Source organism: Amphiprion ocellaris, chromosome 10 (genome assembly GCF_022539595.1).
Source record: "Amphiprion ocellaris isolate individual 3 ecotype Okinawa chromosome 10, ASM2253959v1, whole genome shotgun sequence".
NCBI lineage: Eukaryota > Metazoa > Chordata > Actinopteri > Pomacentridae > Amphiprion > Amphiprion ocellaris.
Window position 1 is genome coordinate 28,173,954 of NC_072775.1, and position 19,931 is coordinate 28,193,884.

The window sequence follows — 19,931 nt, forward strand, 5'->3', positions numbered from 1 at the left end:
TTAATTTTCGCACTTTTAGTCCTCCATAGTTTTGCAGTGCATTTCTGTTTTGGAATGCGTTCCTGATTGCAGTCCGTTTCTCTTGTGAAGTGGGTTTCATTTTGGTAGGTGTCATGTCTCCTGCAGCATTTCTCTTTTGTAGGTGTTTTCTATCTTGCAGCATTTATTTTTTGTGGGTGTTTTTGTCTCTTGCAGGGCATTCCGTTTTTGTGCTGCGCTTGCACCCCTCGGCCACCGTACAATCCTTGTGATCCCCAGCAAAGAGTAACCAGGCTTTCCTCTGCCTTTCGTTGATGAAGGGCTTCTTCTGTACCCTGTGCGACTTCAGACCAGCTTCAAGTACAGGCAAGGACAGTTGGTCCTTGCCGAGCAAGTCACATTTCTCGACAATGCCGACTCATATTTAAGGTCCTTGCCTCCAAGGCCGAATATGAGTCGGCACTGTTGACGATTCCTGACACAGGTACAGGTGAGTGCACGGTCATCTCATCGGGTAAAAAGACATTTCCTGCCGCGACCAACCAGCAATTTGGTAGTACCATGTTCAGCTTTTTTCTTGGTGTAATGAACGGCTGTCTTGGAGATCTTTTTTCGCTACGTGTCTCTTGCTCAGGCCAATTTCCAGCAGTGCCAAGATGGCTTCACATAATTCTTATGTTTTAGGCATTATGTGAGAGTTGACATTTTCTGAGTTGTGCTACGGCTTGAATGTAAGCAGGAAACCACTGTAGGCCTTTTCATGTGCAGTGATGCTTCTGACATGAAATGGCCTCCTATATACCCCTGGGAATACAATTAAGCTTAAGCATGTTAAATAGGACATATTATGTAATCAGCTGCATTTTTTTGTTGTGTTCATTGTAGTCTTCAGCAGGGCCCTGCAGAGACCTTTGGATGGGCAGGTGCTCAAAGTTAAAGGGGGGCACATGGAACACGAATTTGAAACACCATACAGAAACATACCTTACAATATAACTGGCTGAATTGTAACAACCCATATTCATTGAGATTATAATATGGGAACAGTGGTGCAATGGTTAAGTCTCTGGACTCCTGATCAGAAGGTCAGTGGTTCAAACCCTGATGTGGTCATCATTCTTTTTGAATTTCATACCTTTTCAAGACATATACTGCATAGCCATGGATTTGCTCCATGGCGCTGATTGATAATCTGCCCTTTATTATTTGTAGTTACAGTTGTTGATGTCCTCCCTCGGGTCTCCGGTTTCTAGACTAGCGGCGCTAGCGCTGAGCTACAGGGTGTCTGGGCAGTGAGGGACGTCTACGTAGATCGTGTGACCGACCGAGGGTAGATCTGAATTATTATTAATTTTATTTTTTTAAATTTATTTATTATTTTGGGCTTCAAATACTTCTACACACACACACACACACACACACACACACACACACACACACACACACACACACACACACTTACAAATAAAAAACAAAAACAAAATTAAAAAAAAAAAACTACTTTGACAAAAGGGCACTTTGGGCATCAAGGGACAAAGGGGCAGTGGTAAAAAATGTATCAGCCACTATCTTCAGTATTCAATTCAACTTTTTTTTGTTTAATATCACTTCTAAACCAAAAAACTGCACTGGTGGTTTTCCAAAACAAGGAATTGAAAGGCTTTGTATTTAGTTTAAGGATATTATGAGAGGTCTTCCTCACACTTTTCTGATGATTTATAAAGCAAACAGTGTAGCACATATTCCATTAACCTCATGCAATAAAGCTGAAAGATCTGTTGTCACACACTGTTCTAGGAATATTTTCTCACCTAAACTTGGATTATATATTAACTGAAGGAAGTGGTTCAAACTGCTGTAGCAACATGGCATGTCACAGATTTTCTATGGGGTTCAGATCTGGTGAGCTGGCTGACCAATCTAGCACTGTAATGCCATGGTCCGTGAACTATTTGATCGTGGTTTTGGCAGTGTGGGGAGATGCCAGTCCTGCAGGAAGACAAAATCTCCATCTCCAAAAAAAAAAAATTCTTCAGCAGACAGAAGTGTGTAGTGCTCCAGAATCTGCTGGGAGATGGCTGCATTGATTTTGGATTTGATTATGTAGGTGGACTAACACCAGACATGGCACCCCAAATCATCACTGACTGTGGAAACTTCACACGGGACTTCAAGGAACTTTCATCCTGTAGCTCTCCACTCTTCCTTCAGACACTGGGACCTTGATTTAAAGAGTTCTTACTCTACTTAGCCCAGGTAAGATGCTTCTGATGTTGCTGGGTATTTGGAGGCTTGACAACAGGAATTCGGCACCTGTGGCCGATTTCCTGGACACGTTTGATGGTTCTGAATGTTCTGGCTCCAGCTTGGGTTTTTTTGACCATCATCTCAAGCAAAGACTTGAGATGATGGGCTTTGACACAGCACTCAATGAACAGCAGCGCTTTCAGCTTTTGAGCGTGCTTTTGAGTCTTATCCTCCTTGTGGATGATGTCGGTGACCGTCTTCTGGAGAGCTGTCAAATCATCAGTCTTCCTAAGACTGCTTGTGTATACTGAAACAGACTGAGAATTTTGAGTTAATTAGATGTTTAGAACTTTTCTTAGGACTGGCAGGAGTGTCAAGGGGCTCTTCAATGACATCACTGTGAAATATTCTAATATTTTCAGATTGATTTTGGGGGGGTTCATCAGCTGTGAGCTGTTAAAGTAAAAAACAAATAAAAGGCTTGACATATTTCAGTTTTTGTACTGACTATAAAACACATACATATTTTTCACTTTGTGATTATCTGATGAAAAATACTGAACATTTTCCATCATATTCTAATTATATGAGATGCACTTTTTCACCCTAATACATTTTAGGATTTGGTTGTCGTATTACTTTTCACATCTTCTTCCTGTGCTGTCAAATTGGTGATCATCTATACAATCAATCAATCAATCAATCAATCAATCAAAAATTTATTTGTAGAGCACTTTCCAACAACATAGAAGAAGACCAAAGTGCTTTCCAGACAGAATAATAAAACGCAATTTTTGATTACTATAAAACCATAAAACCCATAAAAACACAAAACTAAGAAAAGCATAAAAGCATAAAAACCATAAAACAGTCCTAGGATTCGAAAGTACGTCTAAATAAATAGGTTTTCAATCTAGACTTAAAAAGCGACAGGTTGGTAATAACGCGGAGCTCGAGTGGGAGCGCGTTCCAGAGTCTAGGGGCGGCTACAGCAAAGCATCGATCACCCCACTGCTTATACCGGGACCTGGGCACATCCAGCACCATCTGTGTCGACGACCGGAGGGCTCTACTGGGGTGGTGGATGGTTAAAAGCTCCGATATATATAAAGGAGCTAGGCCGTGAAGGGCTTTAAAAACAAATGTTAAAATTTTAAACTCGATACGATGATGAACCGGGAGCCAATGGAGGGCGGAGAGGATGGGGGTGATGTGAGTGTGTCTGGATGTGTGGGTTAACAGACGGGCAGCTGCATTCTGAACCAGTTGTAGTCGACGGAGTGATGATTGTGTGACACCAAAATAGAGTGCGTTACAATAATCAATACGAGAACTGATAAAAGCGTGAATGGCTTTCTCCAGGTCGCGTTTAGAAAGGAAGGGCTTGACCTTGGTGAGGAGACGTAGCTGGAAGAAGCTAGCCTTGACAACGGAAGCAATCTGCCTATCAAATCTCAACTCGCTATCGAAAATGACTCCAAGGTTTTTTACTGTATTACTGATGGGGAAACTCAGCGGTGAACCGGACAGTATGTTGAGGTGCAGATCGGAGGGGGCAAAGAGGATATATTCAGTTTTACTTTCATTCAGATGAAGAAAGTTCTGGGCCAGCCAATGTTTAATATCTGATAAGCAGCTATGTAGAGAGTCCAGAGCAGATGCAGTATTGGGGAGCACAGGCAGATAGAGCTGGATGTCGTCAGCATATAGGTGGAAAGACAGGTTATGCTTAGCGATTATGGCTCCAAGCGGCAGCATATATAATGAAAACAGAACTGGTCCAAGGATGGACTCTTGTGGCACCCCGGATGACAGCGAGGCAGGCAGAGATGAGTAATCATCAAGCATCACAGAGAAAGTCCTGTCTGTCAGGTAGGAGCTGAACCACTGGAGAACAGAACCCTGCAGACCAACATGATGAGCTAAATGAGAAATTAGTATAGAGTGGTCCACAGTGTCGAAAGCTGCTGTAAGGTCCAACATCACCAGGAGTACTGGCTTTTAAGTGTCCAGAGATTGTAAAATGTCATTGTGCACCTTAAGGAGAGCTGATTCTGTGCTGTGACGCGTTCTAAAACCAGACTGAAAATTTTCTAAAATACTGTTAGATTCTAGAAAAGGTTGCAACTGAATAAAAACAATCCTTTCTAAAACCTTAGATAAAAACGGCAAATGAGAGACCGGTCTAAAATTAGATAAAACAGCAGGATCAAGGTTGGGTTTTTTAAGAAGTGGTCTGACCACGGCATGTTTAAAGACAGCTGGGACAAATCCAGCACTAAGGCAGGTATTTATCAGAGCGAGCAGAGAGGGGGCCACTGTATTGAAGACCTGTTTGAGCAGTTTAGCTGGCATAATGTCTAGGGGACAATTAGTGGGTCTCATCCCCTGAACCACTTCAGAAAGTGCAGACAGGGACACAGGTTCAAACATCTCAAAAACAGCAGAGGGTGCAGGAGGAATGTATATATCAGCACCATGAGCATTACTGTCAATGCCCATCCTGACTGCAGCCACCTTGTCCACAAAATGTTGTAAAAACCTTTCACATGTAGATGCTGACACATTCATCAAGGTGCTGCCAGGGGGGCTGATTACAGACTGAATTTTGCTGAATAACACTCTGGGGTTGTTAGAGCTGGTAGAGATTATGTTAGACAGATATTCACTTTTGGCCTCTTTCACTGCCTTTTGATAGCTAGCCAGACTCTCCCTCAGTATCTGCTGAGACACATGAAGGTTGTCTTTCCTGTACCGGCGCTCAGCCTGCCTACAGCACTGTCTGAGGGCTTGAGTGGTCTCATTGAGCCAGGGATCTGATCTGACTTTAGCAGATTTACTCCTAAAAGGTGCAATAATGTCCAAAATGTCAGAGCAGGTGGAGTGAAAAAAGGAAATTAAATCATCTGAGTCAGGTGTAGAGGCCATACCAGCCTCTGTGTATAGGATGCTGTTCATAAAAGCAGTAGCAAACTGCTCAGCTGTGGAGGAGGTGATGATCCGACGTTGACGGGCTGAAGCAGTAGGTCTAGGTGCAGGTGTAGGAGCTAAGAAATCCAACAGGATGGGGAGGTGATCCGAGATGCAGGTCTGGGATATTTCCCTGAGAGTAACAGAGAGTCCACAGGAGATCATAAGGTCCAGAGTGTGACCCAGCTGGTGTGTGGGGCCATTTACTGATTGTACCAGGTTAAAAGAGTTTAAGAGACCAAGAAATTCAGATGCAAATTGACTGGACGGACAACAAACATGAATAATGAAGTCTCCAGAAATTAGTAGATAGTCATATGCTGGTACAAACTTAGCTAGGAATTCAGAAAACTCCTGAATAAAATCCTTATTGGATTTTGGTGGTCGGTAGACAACAGCACATAGTACAGGAAAGGACAGCTCAAACCTAAATAACTGTAGCTGAAAGCTGGTGTAATGCTTTGGAGACACTGGGTGACAGATATGAGTGTGCTTATACACAGTGGCCAGGCCACCACCACGACCAGAGAGCCGCGGCGTGCCGAGATAGGAATAGCCGGGGGGGAGAAGCTCAGAGAAGGTGCTGTTATCACCTGGTTTAAGCTAAGTCTCTGTCAGGAAACAAAAATCCAGATCATGCGTGGAGATGAAGTCATTCACAACAAAAGTCTTATTTGCAAGCAGTCGTGCGTTGAGCAGCACTGTACGGACGGCCACGGGGCTCTCAGGCAGCAGGACAGCACGATGCAGTGGGCGGAGATTCCCTCGCGTGAATCCCCGGCTCCGGACTCTGACAGGCCGGCAACACGGAAGCGGGTGACCGGCAACGGGGTTAGCAGGACGTAGCCACCGGTAGCGAAACTGCAGAGAGCGCTGGATGTCGTAAACCGCACGATGACGAAACAAACTACTCCAGAGATGCCCAGGGTAATCCACAGAACAGGTAGCCAGGTAAGCCCTGAATTTGACAGAGATCCCTCCTCTCTTTCCACGTCTCCTGTGTCTCTTTTTGCGAAACAACACGCATTCAGGACGCCACAGGTATGGTGGTATAGACGTCAGGACAGGTGGAGGTGTCTTTGAATGTCCACTGCTGACAATGACAGGTAGATTATTCAATGAGTCTCGGATCGTCAGCAGTGACAGGCGATCATAAATCAACAGCGACATATACATCGCTTTATCCTCATTAGGGTCGCTGTGGGTAGTGATGTTACGCTCGAGCCAGTTTGCTCGACACAGTGCCGAGCTTTTGAAGCGAAAGTGTCCCGAGACAGTGTTTCGATCCCTGTTTCAGCACGCCGACAATCACGTGACTACCGAGAGCGAGGCCTCGTTACGTCACAGCGTGTGTCGCGGTGCTTCGCGGGAACTTTGAAGGGGTTGGACATTTCAGTCTGTCCAGGTCTTAAAAGGGGTCTGATTCACTCCTCAACAGTTTTTGAGAAGAGATTATGCTAGCGCATTTGTCATTTGTCATTTTGAAAGAAGTTAAGGAGAGTATACACTGTAACAAATTGCTGTAAAAATACAGCATATTTTGTACAGTAATATACCGTTCTTTGTAAATACAGCTGAATACTGTAAATTCACGTGTTTTTCAAGAACAAAATATTAACAGCAAGCTACCGTACAGTCTTACAGCAGATTACAGTATTTTTCTGGTTTGGGTTGATTTGAATGTGACTGTTGCTGCAGTCCGACTGTTACTCGTCTCGGCAAATCTTCCTGCACATCACCACATTTAGCAAACAGCCAACACAAAGAAGTGACGAAATAGGTTTAAAATATTCTGTAGTGATTTTACTCATTACTGAGGGAAGATGTGGAGAAAAGGAAGAACTGAGGACGACGATTTTCGGCCCTCAGACCTGCAGGGACCACCTGTAGCTGATCCATCCTGCTCCGGTTCACTTAACAAGGTAACTGTGATTATTAAAAAGTCAGCCTTACTTTTAATTCTGTCAGTCTATTTTATTTATGTTTTATTCTTTGACAGTAACATAAATATAGCCAGGTTAGTTACTACTTGGTGTTAGCCACGAGTCGCTAGCATGAATGCTAACGTTTCCCACACTGTTAGCTAGCAGCTAGCATGAATGCTAACGTTTCCCACACTGTTAGCTAGCAGCTAGCATGAATGCTAACGTTTCCCACACTGTTAGCTAGCAGCTAGCTAGCTAGCATACTCTCCTTTGGCTGCAGAGTGGACAAAACTTTGGCTCTTTCTTTTAAACCAGACCAGGAAAATGAATTTCTAAGCAACCAGATCCAACTAGGTTAGGTTAGCTATCTCTGTCTTTCATGTAATTTTCCATCAAATATCCAATATGATGCTCCACTGATCTGTTATCAAATCTCCACATGTACTTGTCTGCATTCCACCATTTGGGTAATTTCAAGTTTTTAAAAGGTTTGTAGGATGTGTCATGTTGCTTTTCTCTCCACTTAGGAAAGGTAAACTTGCTTGTTATGCAAACGGCTGCAAAAATTAGATTTAAATGTGTACTGAACTAAACAGCTGTTATAAGTGGAAGCCTCTGTTTTGCTTAATAATTTTAGTTTCCTGTTTTTTTTTTTTTTGGTTAGTTTGTTTGGTTTTTTTGATGAATGTGACAGAGTTCCATTTTGAGTTTAAGGGATGTTTGCCTACCACACCTAATATACTCTTTCTTTGTCATTTCATTGTAGGCGCTTCCTTGGTAATCAACCCTGAGAGGGGAACAAAGGCAGCCAGGAGAAGGTGATGTCCAAGAGGTCGGGGAGCTGCTCCAGAAAAAGGCATCTACTGTAAATCCCCATGTAGTCACCTTTATAAAAAGACTAATGGACTCTGAGTGGGACTTCATGTAAACCCACAGAACCTCTCCACACAGAACCTCACTTTCACAAAGGACAAGCCCAGTCTGCAACCAGATGTTCATGCTGTCATTCTAAGGTAACAAGTCTCAGTATTGTGTTTGGTTCAGTATAAAATACTTCAGTCCTGGTGTCTCAGTTTTGAAGTTCCAGGTTTGTTCCATGACTTGGTGTTTATTGAACATGATCAAGAGTTATGAAAGACTGATTCTGAAGGCAGGGTACCTGAAATGTGATGTGCAATTTTTAAACAGATTGTTGACAACCTGTTAAACATCATTAGTTGTTTTTATAGATTGTATTTTACAAGACTTCAATTTCTTGAAATTTGTTAGCTGCTGAATGTGTTCAATGCAGTATTAAATAATTTAAGTGATATATAGGAATCTTTTGTTACAGTTCAGGAAAAATGGAAACCAAATTCAGTGTACCTGAACTAGAACATGCACAATGGGAACCTGTTCAGCATGAGGAAATGATTGTATGTTACTAAAATTGAATGGGTTAGATAGGTCAGTTTCTGAACTATGTTTGATACAGTGTTGGCTTTAATAAAAGCTTAATGTTGAAAAGTCATCTCTTGTCTGAGCCATTTCTATGCTATGCTATTTCCTGGGGCTTTCATTTTGAAAGCCCCAGGAAATAGCTCTCTAAACAGCATAATACCGTAATATTTTTTACAGTATTAAACTGTTGTTGTAGAATACGGTAGGATTACTGTAAAATAACAGTGCGCTGCTGGCAACTTTAGCTGCCAGCTCTTTACTGGAAATTTACAGGGAAATTTCTTAGAGTGTACATTTAGGTAGAATTTAGTTTAGATATATTTAGTTGCATTTCATACATTAAATAACACAGATAGATACATACACAGAGATTCTCTCTCTCTCACACACACACACACACACATATTATCACATTATTTAGATAGATAGATAGATAGATAGATAGATAGATAGATAGATAGATACAGATATATATAGATATATATAGATATATATAGAGATATGTAGATATAGATATATATAGATAGTTTGTGTGTGTATATACATACACTCAAACATACATATATACCGTTTTAAAATATTTATTGCAAGTACAAAGCAGTGTCAGACAGGCAGTCCTGAGGCTTTTTCAGTTTTTTCCATTTAGATGCAGTTCTCACACAAAGCCAGCAGATGTCACTCTTCTGGTTGTGTCAAATGCTTCGAAGCAGTGTGTCATTCTTGATGCAATTGTGTCAAAGTGGTTCATTGCTTCATGAAGCTTCGATTTCACCGTCACTAGCTGTGGGGCTGAAACCTATCCCAGCTGACTTGTGGGCAAAGGAAGGGGACACCCTGGACAGGTCGCCAGTCTGTCGCAGGGCTACATATACAATCACACTCGCATTCACACGTATGGGAAATTTAGAATACTCAATTAACCTCAGCACATTTTTGGACTGTGGGAGGAAGCCGGAGTACCCAGAGAAAACCCACACATGCACAGGGAGAACATGCAAACTCCATACAGAAAGATCCCAGAAAAGCCGGGACGTGGATTTTCAAGCTGCAAGGCAAAAGTGCTAACCACCACGCCATTGTGCAGCCAAATTAGTGACCTATTTTCTATATTTGCAGGTCTGTATGGGTTGCAGTATGTTAAGCTCTTGGGATCTCTGTAAAAAACAATTCCAGTGTTCAACAGTGCAACAAAAACAAGCCCTTAGACAATCACAACTGCAGTAAACAAATTATCTGCCAACATCTGAAATGTCACACATCCACTCCAACCAGTTATGCAGGTTGAGCTCTGTTAAGTAATGAGGGCTGTTTCCAGACTCCCTAGTTTTATTATCTCAACACCTGCCATTGTTTTGCTTTTTAAATACATCTGAATAACCTGAGGTCTTTGCAATTACTCCAACTTGTCAGCATGACTGGATTATTTTCACTGTAAGCCAAAGCTAGAAAATCAACCTCAAATGTAATAAACTTTATGCAAGTGGGAAAGAAAACATAAACATGCACTGGATTTTAATATTTTATTGCAAGTTATTCCTTTACAGTTGAAATGAAACTGACAGTATAAAAAACTGACATTAACATACAGACACAAGTTCAAACTCACTGATGAGAAAAAAGGAACACATTGAAAATTTAAAACGTTCTTCTGGAGCTGAATTTTCCATCCCGGCGTTTAAAACATCTCCGTCGAGCTGTCGTCTCTGAGAACATTCACAGTTGATGTTCCTGCCTTCACCTGAAGACAAGCAATGAAAAACACAGACCAACAGCTAGTTCTTCCTGTTACAGTGATACCGGACAACGGGCAAAAAGTTCACCAAAAGAAAAAAAGAAAGAAAGAAAGAGAGGGGACAATGTTTGAACAGAGTGAGCGCACCATGCTTGTGTGTGTGTCTGTGTACATGTTTGCTTTTTTATCTTCAACATGAGTGTTAAAACAGGAGTCCGAGTTCCTACTGGAAGCTGCGAGTTCGCTGCATGCGTTGCCGTCGTCCTACGAGTCCTCATCGCTGTTCACGCTGTCGTGAACGGCGATGAGGATTCAAATAGATGGATTCCATCAGCGCAAACAAACTGTAAACTGCCTGGCCAAAAAAAAAAGGTCACCACCTGGATTTAACTAAGCAAATAGGTAAGAGTCTCCCAATCCTAATTACTGGATTGGTGATTATGTTTCAGCTGGCAACAAGTTATTTAACTCTGACACAGTAAGAAGCTGTGGTCATGGAAAGGATGTTAATTACTTTCAGAAGGGTCAAATTATTGGCCTGCATCAAGTAAAGAAAACAACTAAGGAGATTTCTGAAACTACTAAAATCAGGTTAAGAACCATCCAACAACATTATTAAAACCTGGAAGGATAGTGAACCATCATCTTCCAGGATGAAATGTGGTCAGAATAAAAACACAAATGATAGCGATTGGCGAGCACTTAAATGTTTGGTGAAATCAAATCATAAAAAAATCAACAGTACAACTTACGGCAGTGTTCAACAGTGAATGTAAGAGCATTTCCACATGCACAATGCAAAGGGAACTCAAAGGATTGGGACTAAACACCTGTGTAGCTCTAAGAAAACCACTGATCAGTGAGGCTAATCGGAAAAAAAGGCTTCAATTTGCTAGGAAGCATAAAGATTGGACTCTGAAGCAATGGAAGTAGGTCATGTGGTCTGATTAGTCCAGATTTAACCCCTTCCAAAAGTGATGGGTGCATCAGAGTAAGAAGAGAGGCGGATGAAGTGATGCACTCATCATGGCTAATAACTCAAATAAATTTTGGTTGAGGACTGAATTGATAAATAGGCGTATAAGTGAATTTAAACAACAAAAATGTTTGTTTCATTTATATTTATCTGCATTTTTCATCTGTCCACCACATTAACAGATTACTGCAAACTCAAAGTGCAATTACATTTAACATTTTAAGACTTTTTGTAAAGTCAAGCACTTTCAGTGTCTTGAAAAGTGGTCTATTATGGGATGGCTACACAGTTTGCCGGTACCAGGGCCATCGCAGCTAACGTTAGCTCTGGTGCTAACAGCAAGCTTGAAGTGCTGTGGTGATAAGAAAACTCTTTATTGCACAATTTGCACACAACCACGCTTTCATCCAAGCTGCCATCGGGAAGTTTTTTAAAAGAAAACTTTCTGCCTGACAAGCTCAATTCAGTCTTCCTTCACAGTTCACGGAACTTTCTTGTGCGCTGACATCACTCAGTGCATCCTGTGTATCTTCTTTATGGCTAGCAAACAGAATTTCAGTGCATTATCGCCACCTTCTGGACTGGAGCGTGCATCAGTGTTACCAGTGTGCCAGAAATTTGTGTGCACGTATGATTATGTCTGGTGTATGCTTGTCTTTTTTAGTTCAGTCTTTTTAAATTTGCCATATATTTTTTCTTAATTTTTGTATAGTATTGACACTTTTATTTCTGCTATGTGACCGGATGAGAGAATTTTGTTTAACTGTTAACTACCTACAATGCTGAATGACAATAAAGCTGAAGTTGAAATTAGAGAACCGAGAAAGGTGCGATTAAACATGTTATTCTTTAATGTGTCATTTTTTCTGTAATTAATTCATCGAAGTTAATTCGTTAAAGTCCCAGCACTAAAAATAAGTGGAACAAAACCTGATTCTTTTAAAACCCTGATGCCATGAAAATAGTTGGAAAATCTCCTCTGAGGGCCAACAATTGCTCAGTTCACCAAATTAGCAATATTTCTGCTCATACTCGCTTCGACACGAATTAATCGATTCATGTATCACATTTATGAAACCTGGAGCTGCCAACATTTTTTTCAAATTTGTTCTCACCTCTTCCTCCTCCAGCAGGTCTCCCTCCTCTCCTTCTTCTTCCTCCTCCTCTTCCTCCTCTTCCTCTGAGTCATTCAAGTCCTGGCTCTCCCTGTCCCTCTTTACCCCGTCGTCCTTCTTGTTGCTCGGGTGAGGAGGTGAAGTTACCTCTCCCGGCTCCGTTTTTATGCTCTTAGCTTCTGCCAGACAAAAAGGAACATTCATAAACAATCATCTGTTTTATTTAATGAGGTTAAAGGATGCACTCGAGACAAAAAAACTGCAGCTCTGAAGGTTTCTGTAGTTAAAGATCAATAAAAGCAGGTCAAAATTCATAGTGGGATTCCAACTTTGAGGTCATTCTGTACTGGAGGTTTTACTTTACAGTGTCCTACAGTTAAATACTGCTGCATTTATCGGCTGCCATTACATGCAACATGCGATTTCCTTCTCACCCGACTTCTTGCTGTGGTCCTTCTCCATGCACTCCAGGCTCTCTAGCAGGTCGTCCACTTTGCTTTTTATCTGGGTCAACTCGCGCTTGATGGTCTGTAGCTCGTCCACTTTCACTGGAGAGAAAATGAAGGTAGGAGGTCAGTTAGAAAGACATCATAGTGCTTCATTTTCAAACACACTTCAAACACATAATTTCCAAAACCGACGATTCTTCGGTAAGTCGTCGTCTTCCAAGGGTCGGAAAATACAGGAAAAGGCTTCTCACGAGGTCTTAAAACTGCACATTTTGGTCAAAAACTAAAATTTTCAATATGACAGGCTCAGGAAGAAAACTCTGACATCCTCATACAATTAAATGTGCAGCAGTTTTTAAGGTTAACTTCATTTAGGTCTATTTGAGGATTTTGTCAGAAGTGTTGCATTGCTTTTGGGTCATTTAGTCTCAAATCTCCACATTTTTAGAGCAACTTGTGCTCAACTGTCTCTGATTTTTGTATTTTGCTGATGTTTTGTATTGACTGACATGCAACTAAACATGGTTTGACTAGTTGCCTTCTGCATTATCAATTTATTTGGTTAATTTGCGCTGGAAGATGCGACTTGTCATGGTGGCTTAATTTTTTTTTGTTTGATCTACTTTGCTGATCCCGAATCAACAACAGGAGAAAGTTCCTGAGTTACTGTCGTCCATGTGCAGAAAAATGTGCAGAAAGTGAACAAAGATGAGTAATTTTAACAAAAATATATATCTCAGAATGTTTTTGATATATCAAGCTAAAATTTTACAGATATTAAAATATCCAAAGTTTATGACATAAAGTTTCAAGCAAATACAAAATGGTTGAGCAGAAAGCCCTGATGATTGAGGCAGAATAAGCACTAATGTGTCCCTAATGTGGCTTATAGTCTGGTTCCACGGATTTGTTAAAGATTTCTATATCATTGCAAGATAGCGGCACGGCGTCGCTGTAACTCTGACAACAAGTGAATGCCACGTCAGCTGCCTTCTGAAGATCACATGATTGCGGTCATACTACATATCGACTGCTGCGGACTTATTGGGACTTATCCGTCCGACGTTATACAAGGAATAATTAATTCAATTGTGGGTGTGTTTGAGTCTCATCAATTCCCGCCGCCTGCTACAAAACGTACACATGTATAACACAAGCCAGTGCTCAGCGCAACGTCATTTTAGTAGGTACATCTGTATTAAATGGTGTCGAATCCTAGGGCCAGTAACCTCCTAAATCAATCTAATTAATTAATTAACTATCAGAGAATTACTGGACCAGCTCTCCATCTAACGGGTCCGGTTCCCGTAGCCCATATGATACAACCCAGATGGGATCTGAGGAACGTTTTTAAGCTGGTAAGTGAGAAAATTCGCCTAGCTTCTAACTGTCTCCATCCAGACGCCTATCCTGCTTCCTCTGATAACTAACTCAACTGAGTAGCCACTTTCGAATGGTCAAATTAATTACCAGTCATGTCTGTTAACGGCAACTTTTCTCTCATCGGATTCTGCACATGGTAAGTTGCTAGGTTTAAATTTAGAGGTTAAGGAATGGATAACCCCAAGGATAAGTTTAAAAAAGGCCACCCCCGGCCCCAACGAATAGGTAATCTGACAGAACCAGTTTTAGATGTAATGCACACAATAACCTGACTTTTTACAAACTGAGAAGATATATGTGGTTAATTCATCATCATGATAAAAATAAATAGAATTTCCAATCTATTAACTTTAATTGCAGGATAAATGCTTTATTATAAAATTTCAGCAGGAAAATAGCAATAGCCCATAAATCATCAGACAACCAATTAAACATTAATTCTATAACAATCCTCTAATATGACCCCTAACTGGAACTATGCTTTTATCTAAGAAGAGCAATAATCACCCAAACTATGTAATTTGGAGGGGGAGAGCAGACGGTGTGATCAGAACCGGCTGCTCACCTGAAGACCGACGCCCCGCTGGGCTCTGCTCCAGGGAGGAGGTGGAGGGGGTTCAGTCCAGATTTAGATCTGCTTGTATCCATTTTTGTTCTTTGGGCCAGTAAAAACTTTGTTAATCCATTCTGGTGTTAATCCTTTGGAAATAGTAGAGTTCAGTTATACTCCTTCAGTCAGCGTTATTTTTAGATCACAGTCTTTCGTAATCCTCAAACAGTGCAGAAAGAGCAGTCCTTCAGTCCATAATTCCAATAGAACAGATATTCCTTTGCAGATCATGTTGAATCCCCGTCCGAGTTACGTGGTAAAATCCCCTTTGCTCAGAGCATTTCTACCCTGGCTTGCAACGAGTGACCACCTCGCAACGACTCCCAACTCGTGTCTCGATCCAGTGCAATTTATACAACAACTGAACCTTTTGCATATGCAATGACTGCACACTTAATTAACATACGTGATGACAGCATCCATCTCCCTCCGTGCACTGCTCCCATCCACTGACCTCGTGGCCTCCGCGTGCTCTGGAGGAACTAAAACCATCTATTCTGGACTGTTCCACCAGCCCCCCCCAACTCATCCTAAGACCCCTCCATGTTTGAGGAACTGAAACTAACTGTTTGGACTGTTTGGACCCTTCCACTCAGTCTCACTTCTCTATTAATGTATTTGTTCCATCTGCAGCTCAGAGCAGGCCTCCGGTCAGGAAACAGATGTCAGACTCACAAAAATCCTTGACGTCTATTTCGAGGTTAATAACCTTTACTGTGAACACTTGACCCCAGTTCACCTTAGCTCTTGACTTCTCACTTCATTACTAAGTTAAAAACCTTAGTTTAACAGTAATCAAAACTCTTTCTAATACATCTCAGTTTTATAGTAATCAAAACTCTAAAAGCATTTCCATTTAATAAAGCATTAGTTCCTCATATTTGTCATATCTATCAAAAACATCAGTTTCCCTGGTAACCAAAAACATCACTTTTCACAGTGAGTTGCTGTTCTGACTTAGTTACTTCTTAAACAAAGATTATAAAAATAGGTATTTGTGTTAGCTTTAACACATTTATTAGGTTATAGCATGAATCAGTTATAAATCACAGGTTATAATATCACAATGTTCCCTTATTTAGCTGTTATTCTGCCAGAGTCTCCCCCTTGTGGCTGATTCTGGGATCTCATACCTCCATGTTTCTCAACACCCCCTACTATGAGATCACAGTCAGCCCTTATAAATGACTGATTCTGGGATCCCATATCTCCGTGCTTCACAACAACATTTATAAATAGTTTTGCAGCAATAATACCACTATATTTCAAAAAAATTAAAAAATAATGTCAGAATATTTATTTATTATTTCACCACCAGCTTTGTTTTTGACATTAAACTTAATTTATTTGGAGAATTCCTGAACAAATACTGTTTCTTTCTGAGAGAATATTTAACCTCCTTTGGTGTCTCTCTGCTGTAGGAAGGTATGGACACCCTGGAGGAGTGGGATTTCAGCAAATACTCTGAAAGTGCGGCCAAAAAGGCTCTGAACCACAACATCAAACACGTGATGAAGGAGGGCGGCCGAGCTGGAAAAGCTCTGATGATCAACACCGACAAGCTCATCAGCACCGTACAGGTTTTGGGCGCTGCAGGTGGCGTCGCCAAAGCTGCCCAGGCCATCAGCGTCACCACCGGCGTCATGTCAGCGCTCTTCCTGGCTCTCGACGTTTTCTTCCTCGCCAAAGACTCCCACAAGCTCCGCAAAGGTGCCAAAACCAAGTTCGCCGCCAAGATCCGGGAGGTGTGCAAAGACCTCCAAGACGGCCTCCTGGAACTGAACAAGGTGAAGACACAGCTGCAGAAGACGATGGACGGCATCGAGGTGGAGGAGTACGAGGAGATTGAGGAGGTGGAGGTGGAGGTGGAGGTTGACGACGACTTGGAGTCCGACCCCAAGAAGCTGGCAGAGCTGGAACAGGAGCTGGATCTCCTGGAGGAGAAGCTGGACAAGAAAGTAGAGGAGGAACTGAAGAAGGGCAAAGAGGCAGAGAAGGAAAATCTGAAAAGTAAGAAGGAGAAAAAAGAGGAGAAAGCAGAATCAGAGGAGAAGAAGGAGGAAGAGGAGACGAAGGAGGAAGGAGATGACTCAAAGAAAGAGGAAAAGGAAGAAGAAGAAGAAAGCAAATAAGAGGAAAAGGAGCCAAAACATGAGAAGAGTGTCAAAACTTCCAAAGAAGAAGTTTTAAAAGAACAATCTCAGCAAGGAAGCAAGAAAGACAAAGAAGCCGAGAATAGATTAACAGCCGGAAAAGAGAAACATGAGAGCAAGCGAGACAAGACGAAAGAAGAAACCGGTGTGAACAAAACAGCAGACAGGAAGGAAAAAGAGAAAAATAAGACGGAAACAGAGCAGGAAGAAGTTAAGAGCAGATCAGTAGATGACCGGAGCTTAAAAATGCACCTTGAGAACAGAGAAAGTGGAAGGAGAAGGAGCAGCAGGGAGGACAAGCCCGAGGGTAATAAAGAGGAGAGGAGGCACAGCACCAGGAGTGATAGATACGAAACCAGAGAGGGTGACCGGACAAAGAGCAGGAGGAGGCGAGAAGAGGAGGAGAGAGGAGCGACGGACTGGAGAGCAGAGCTGACTAAAAACAGAGAGGACAAACCGGAGAGCAGGGTGGCTGACAGAGCCACAAAGAGAGAAGACCGCGGAAAAACGGCATTGCATCGAAGCCACGAGACAAGCAGGGAGCATCCAGAAAGAGAGGCACCGAAGACGAGCCACCACAGGGGGGAGGAGAGGAGAGGCAGCCGGGTGGAGAGCACCAGGAGGCAGTTCGAAAGGGCGGGAGGTGGTGAGGTGGAGGAGGAGAGGATGAAGAGAGAGGATGGAGGGAGTCGGAGGAGGGAGAGGAGAGGAAGTGACAGAGAACGAGGACATGAAAATAGCCGGAGAGAATCTCGACCTCGATCCAACGCTCTGCTGGAGGACGGACTCTATATTTAGATTCATCCATGATATTACCAGAATCAACAGATGCGCTAATTCCAGTCCACAGAGAACGAAAGTCAGTGAATCACGTCTTTAAGTTTTGGGTCATCCCTCCAAATTTAGGAAAAGTTTGCCCTTGACCATCTCATATTTATCTGATTTTTTTCCCATGCATATTTATGCTACTGTTCAAAAGTTTGGGGTCACTTCGAAATGTCCTTTTTTTTTTTTTTTAAAAGAAAAACTGTTTTATTCAGGGAAGATAAATTTAAATTAATCAGAAATACAGTCTAGACATTGTTAATGTGGTAGATGACTATTCCAGCTTTAAACGTCTGATTTTTAAAGGAATATCTACATCAAATCAAATCAAATGCCTTTATTGTCATTGGACATATGTAGAATGAAAACATGGGATACAGAGGCCCATTTCCACCAACCATAACTCTTGTGTTCTAATGGTACATTGTGCTAGCTAATCACGTTGAAAGGCTAATTGATGGTTAATGGATGGGCTATGATGGACTTTTGAATGCAGTGTATGTTGTTAAGAAAACGTGTAAAATTTGGGCTTATAGGTAATATTTGTTAAAATCCTTAAAGAACGTTTGGTCATGTCGATTTCTTCTGTGGATCAACATTTGAAGAGCCATAACTTGAGAAATAATGTAGTTAGAGTCTGGAAATTTTGCAGGTTAAACGATATGTCCATGTGGTCTTCAATGGTTCAACCCAAACCAGTTATATGATGGAGCCAGTTTGGTCAAAAACAAGCACCAATAGGAGCTTTAAAATGTAGAATATGGTGCCAGTATTAAATATTGAAAATTGATTATGTGACGTAATTTCTTATGGGACGAGTTTTTATAAAATAATCGAAGCACTTTAAGTTGGAAAACCATGATTTTTCTAATTATATGATGGTGCAAATTTGGTCAAAAACATGTCCAAACCTTTATTTTTCACCCTAAGAGGCTGCGTTTTTTTCCCTGTGATTGGCACCAGTAGGAGCTTTAAAATGTAGAATATGCTGCCAGTATTAAATATTTAAATTGATTATATGACATTGATTGAAGTGAATGATAAGTTGGAAAACCATGATTTTCTCATTACATGATGGTGCAAATTTGGTCAAAAACATGTCCACCTTTATTTTTCATCCTAAGGGGCTGATTTTTATTAATTGGCACCAATAGCAGCTTTAAACGTTGAATGGCACGAGTCATTGAAAATCATTGAAATTACTTTGGGTTTTTTTTTTGTTTGTTTGTTTTTTGTTTTTTTTTTTACATTTGTAGCATGTTTTAAAACTATATTATTTCTCAAGCTATGACAATTGGCGTCAAGAAAATAACACAAAAATCGACAAGAATCCACCCTCTTTAAGGATCGTTACGTCAAAAACTAATGTTACCTGTGAGCCCAGTTGTTTCACATGGTTAACTCAATCACTATTCACCACTTTAAAGAAAAAAATCAGTCAAATTGGAGATGGTCAGGTGTGGGGCATTGGTGAATTAAGGTGGAATGACCCGTTTTCTCCAGTATTACAGTAACCCAGTGGGTACGTGTACTGATACATTGCAAACAAGAGCTGCTAAAAGCTAATTCGGCTATTTTTAATGGAGCAAATACAGACTTCACAACAGGATCTTTGTGTCAATTGCTTTCGTTTTTGCTTTCCAGTGGTTTCCCCATTTTCACAAAAAGTCAAACTTCACACTGAGCTAATCTAAAAAAAAATAAACAAGGCAGGACTAGCAGCTCTTCATGCATGGAAAAAAAAAGTCAAAAACTTCACCAAAGAAAACACTGCAAGTTTAAAGTTGCAGTGTGGAACTTTTGTTTCCCCCTTTTGGCTGTGAGAGTAACTACACAAACACTGCCGATGTCTGTTAAAGGCTGCACTACGAAGCACTTAAATGAATCATTTTATGTAAATTAATTTTAGGTTTTGTTAAGCTGGCCTAAAAAAGAAAGCCCAGATTTGGTGAACTTGCTTCATAGTATGGCCCTCTGGTTCATGTAAAATGTACCAGTGTGTCAGGGCAGGAGTTTGTTCACAAACAACAGATTTTAAACTCCAGTATACTGTGAAATACAGATATCTACCTGGTGCTGATAAGTTCAATCAGAATTAAGTAACTAGGTTGTATGAGCTTGAATACA

At 41.2% G+C, this 19,931-nt stretch overlaps 2 protein-coding genes across 3 annotated transcripts in view; one reads left to right on the forward strand and one right to left on the reverse strand.

Moving 5' to 3' along the window:
* Nucleotides 1-17,992, forward strand: part of LOC111585752 (uncharacterized) — a 120,989-nt gene extending 102,997 nt beyond the window's left edge. The window contains exon 45 of the mRNA XM_055014351.1: nucleotides 16,248-17,992. Within this exon, the coding sequence (XP_054870326.1) occupies nucleotides 16,248-16,958 (711 nt within the window). The 3' untranslated portion in view covers nucleotides 16,959-17,992. The remainder of the gene's footprint in view (nucleotides 1-16,247) is intronic.
* Nucleotides 10,068-19,931, reverse strand: part of LOC111573208 (heterogeneous nuclear ribonucleoprotein C) — a 55,425-nt gene continuing 45,561 nt past the window's right edge. Inside the window, exons 7-8 of one of the 2 annotated variants that reach the window (XM_055014356.1) lie at nucleotides 12,819-12,932; nucleotides 10,068-12,560 (exon numbers count right to left, since the gene is read on the reverse strand). In XM_055014356.1, the coding sequence (XP_054870331.1) occupies nucleotides 12,280-12,560; nucleotides 12,819-12,932 (395 nt within the window). In that variant the 3' untranslated portion in view covers nucleotides 10,068-12,279. Of the gene's footprint in view, nucleotides 12,564-12,818; nucleotides 12,933-19,931 lie in introns of both variants that reach the window. The other variant, XM_055014355.1, reaches the window with a different exon arrangement.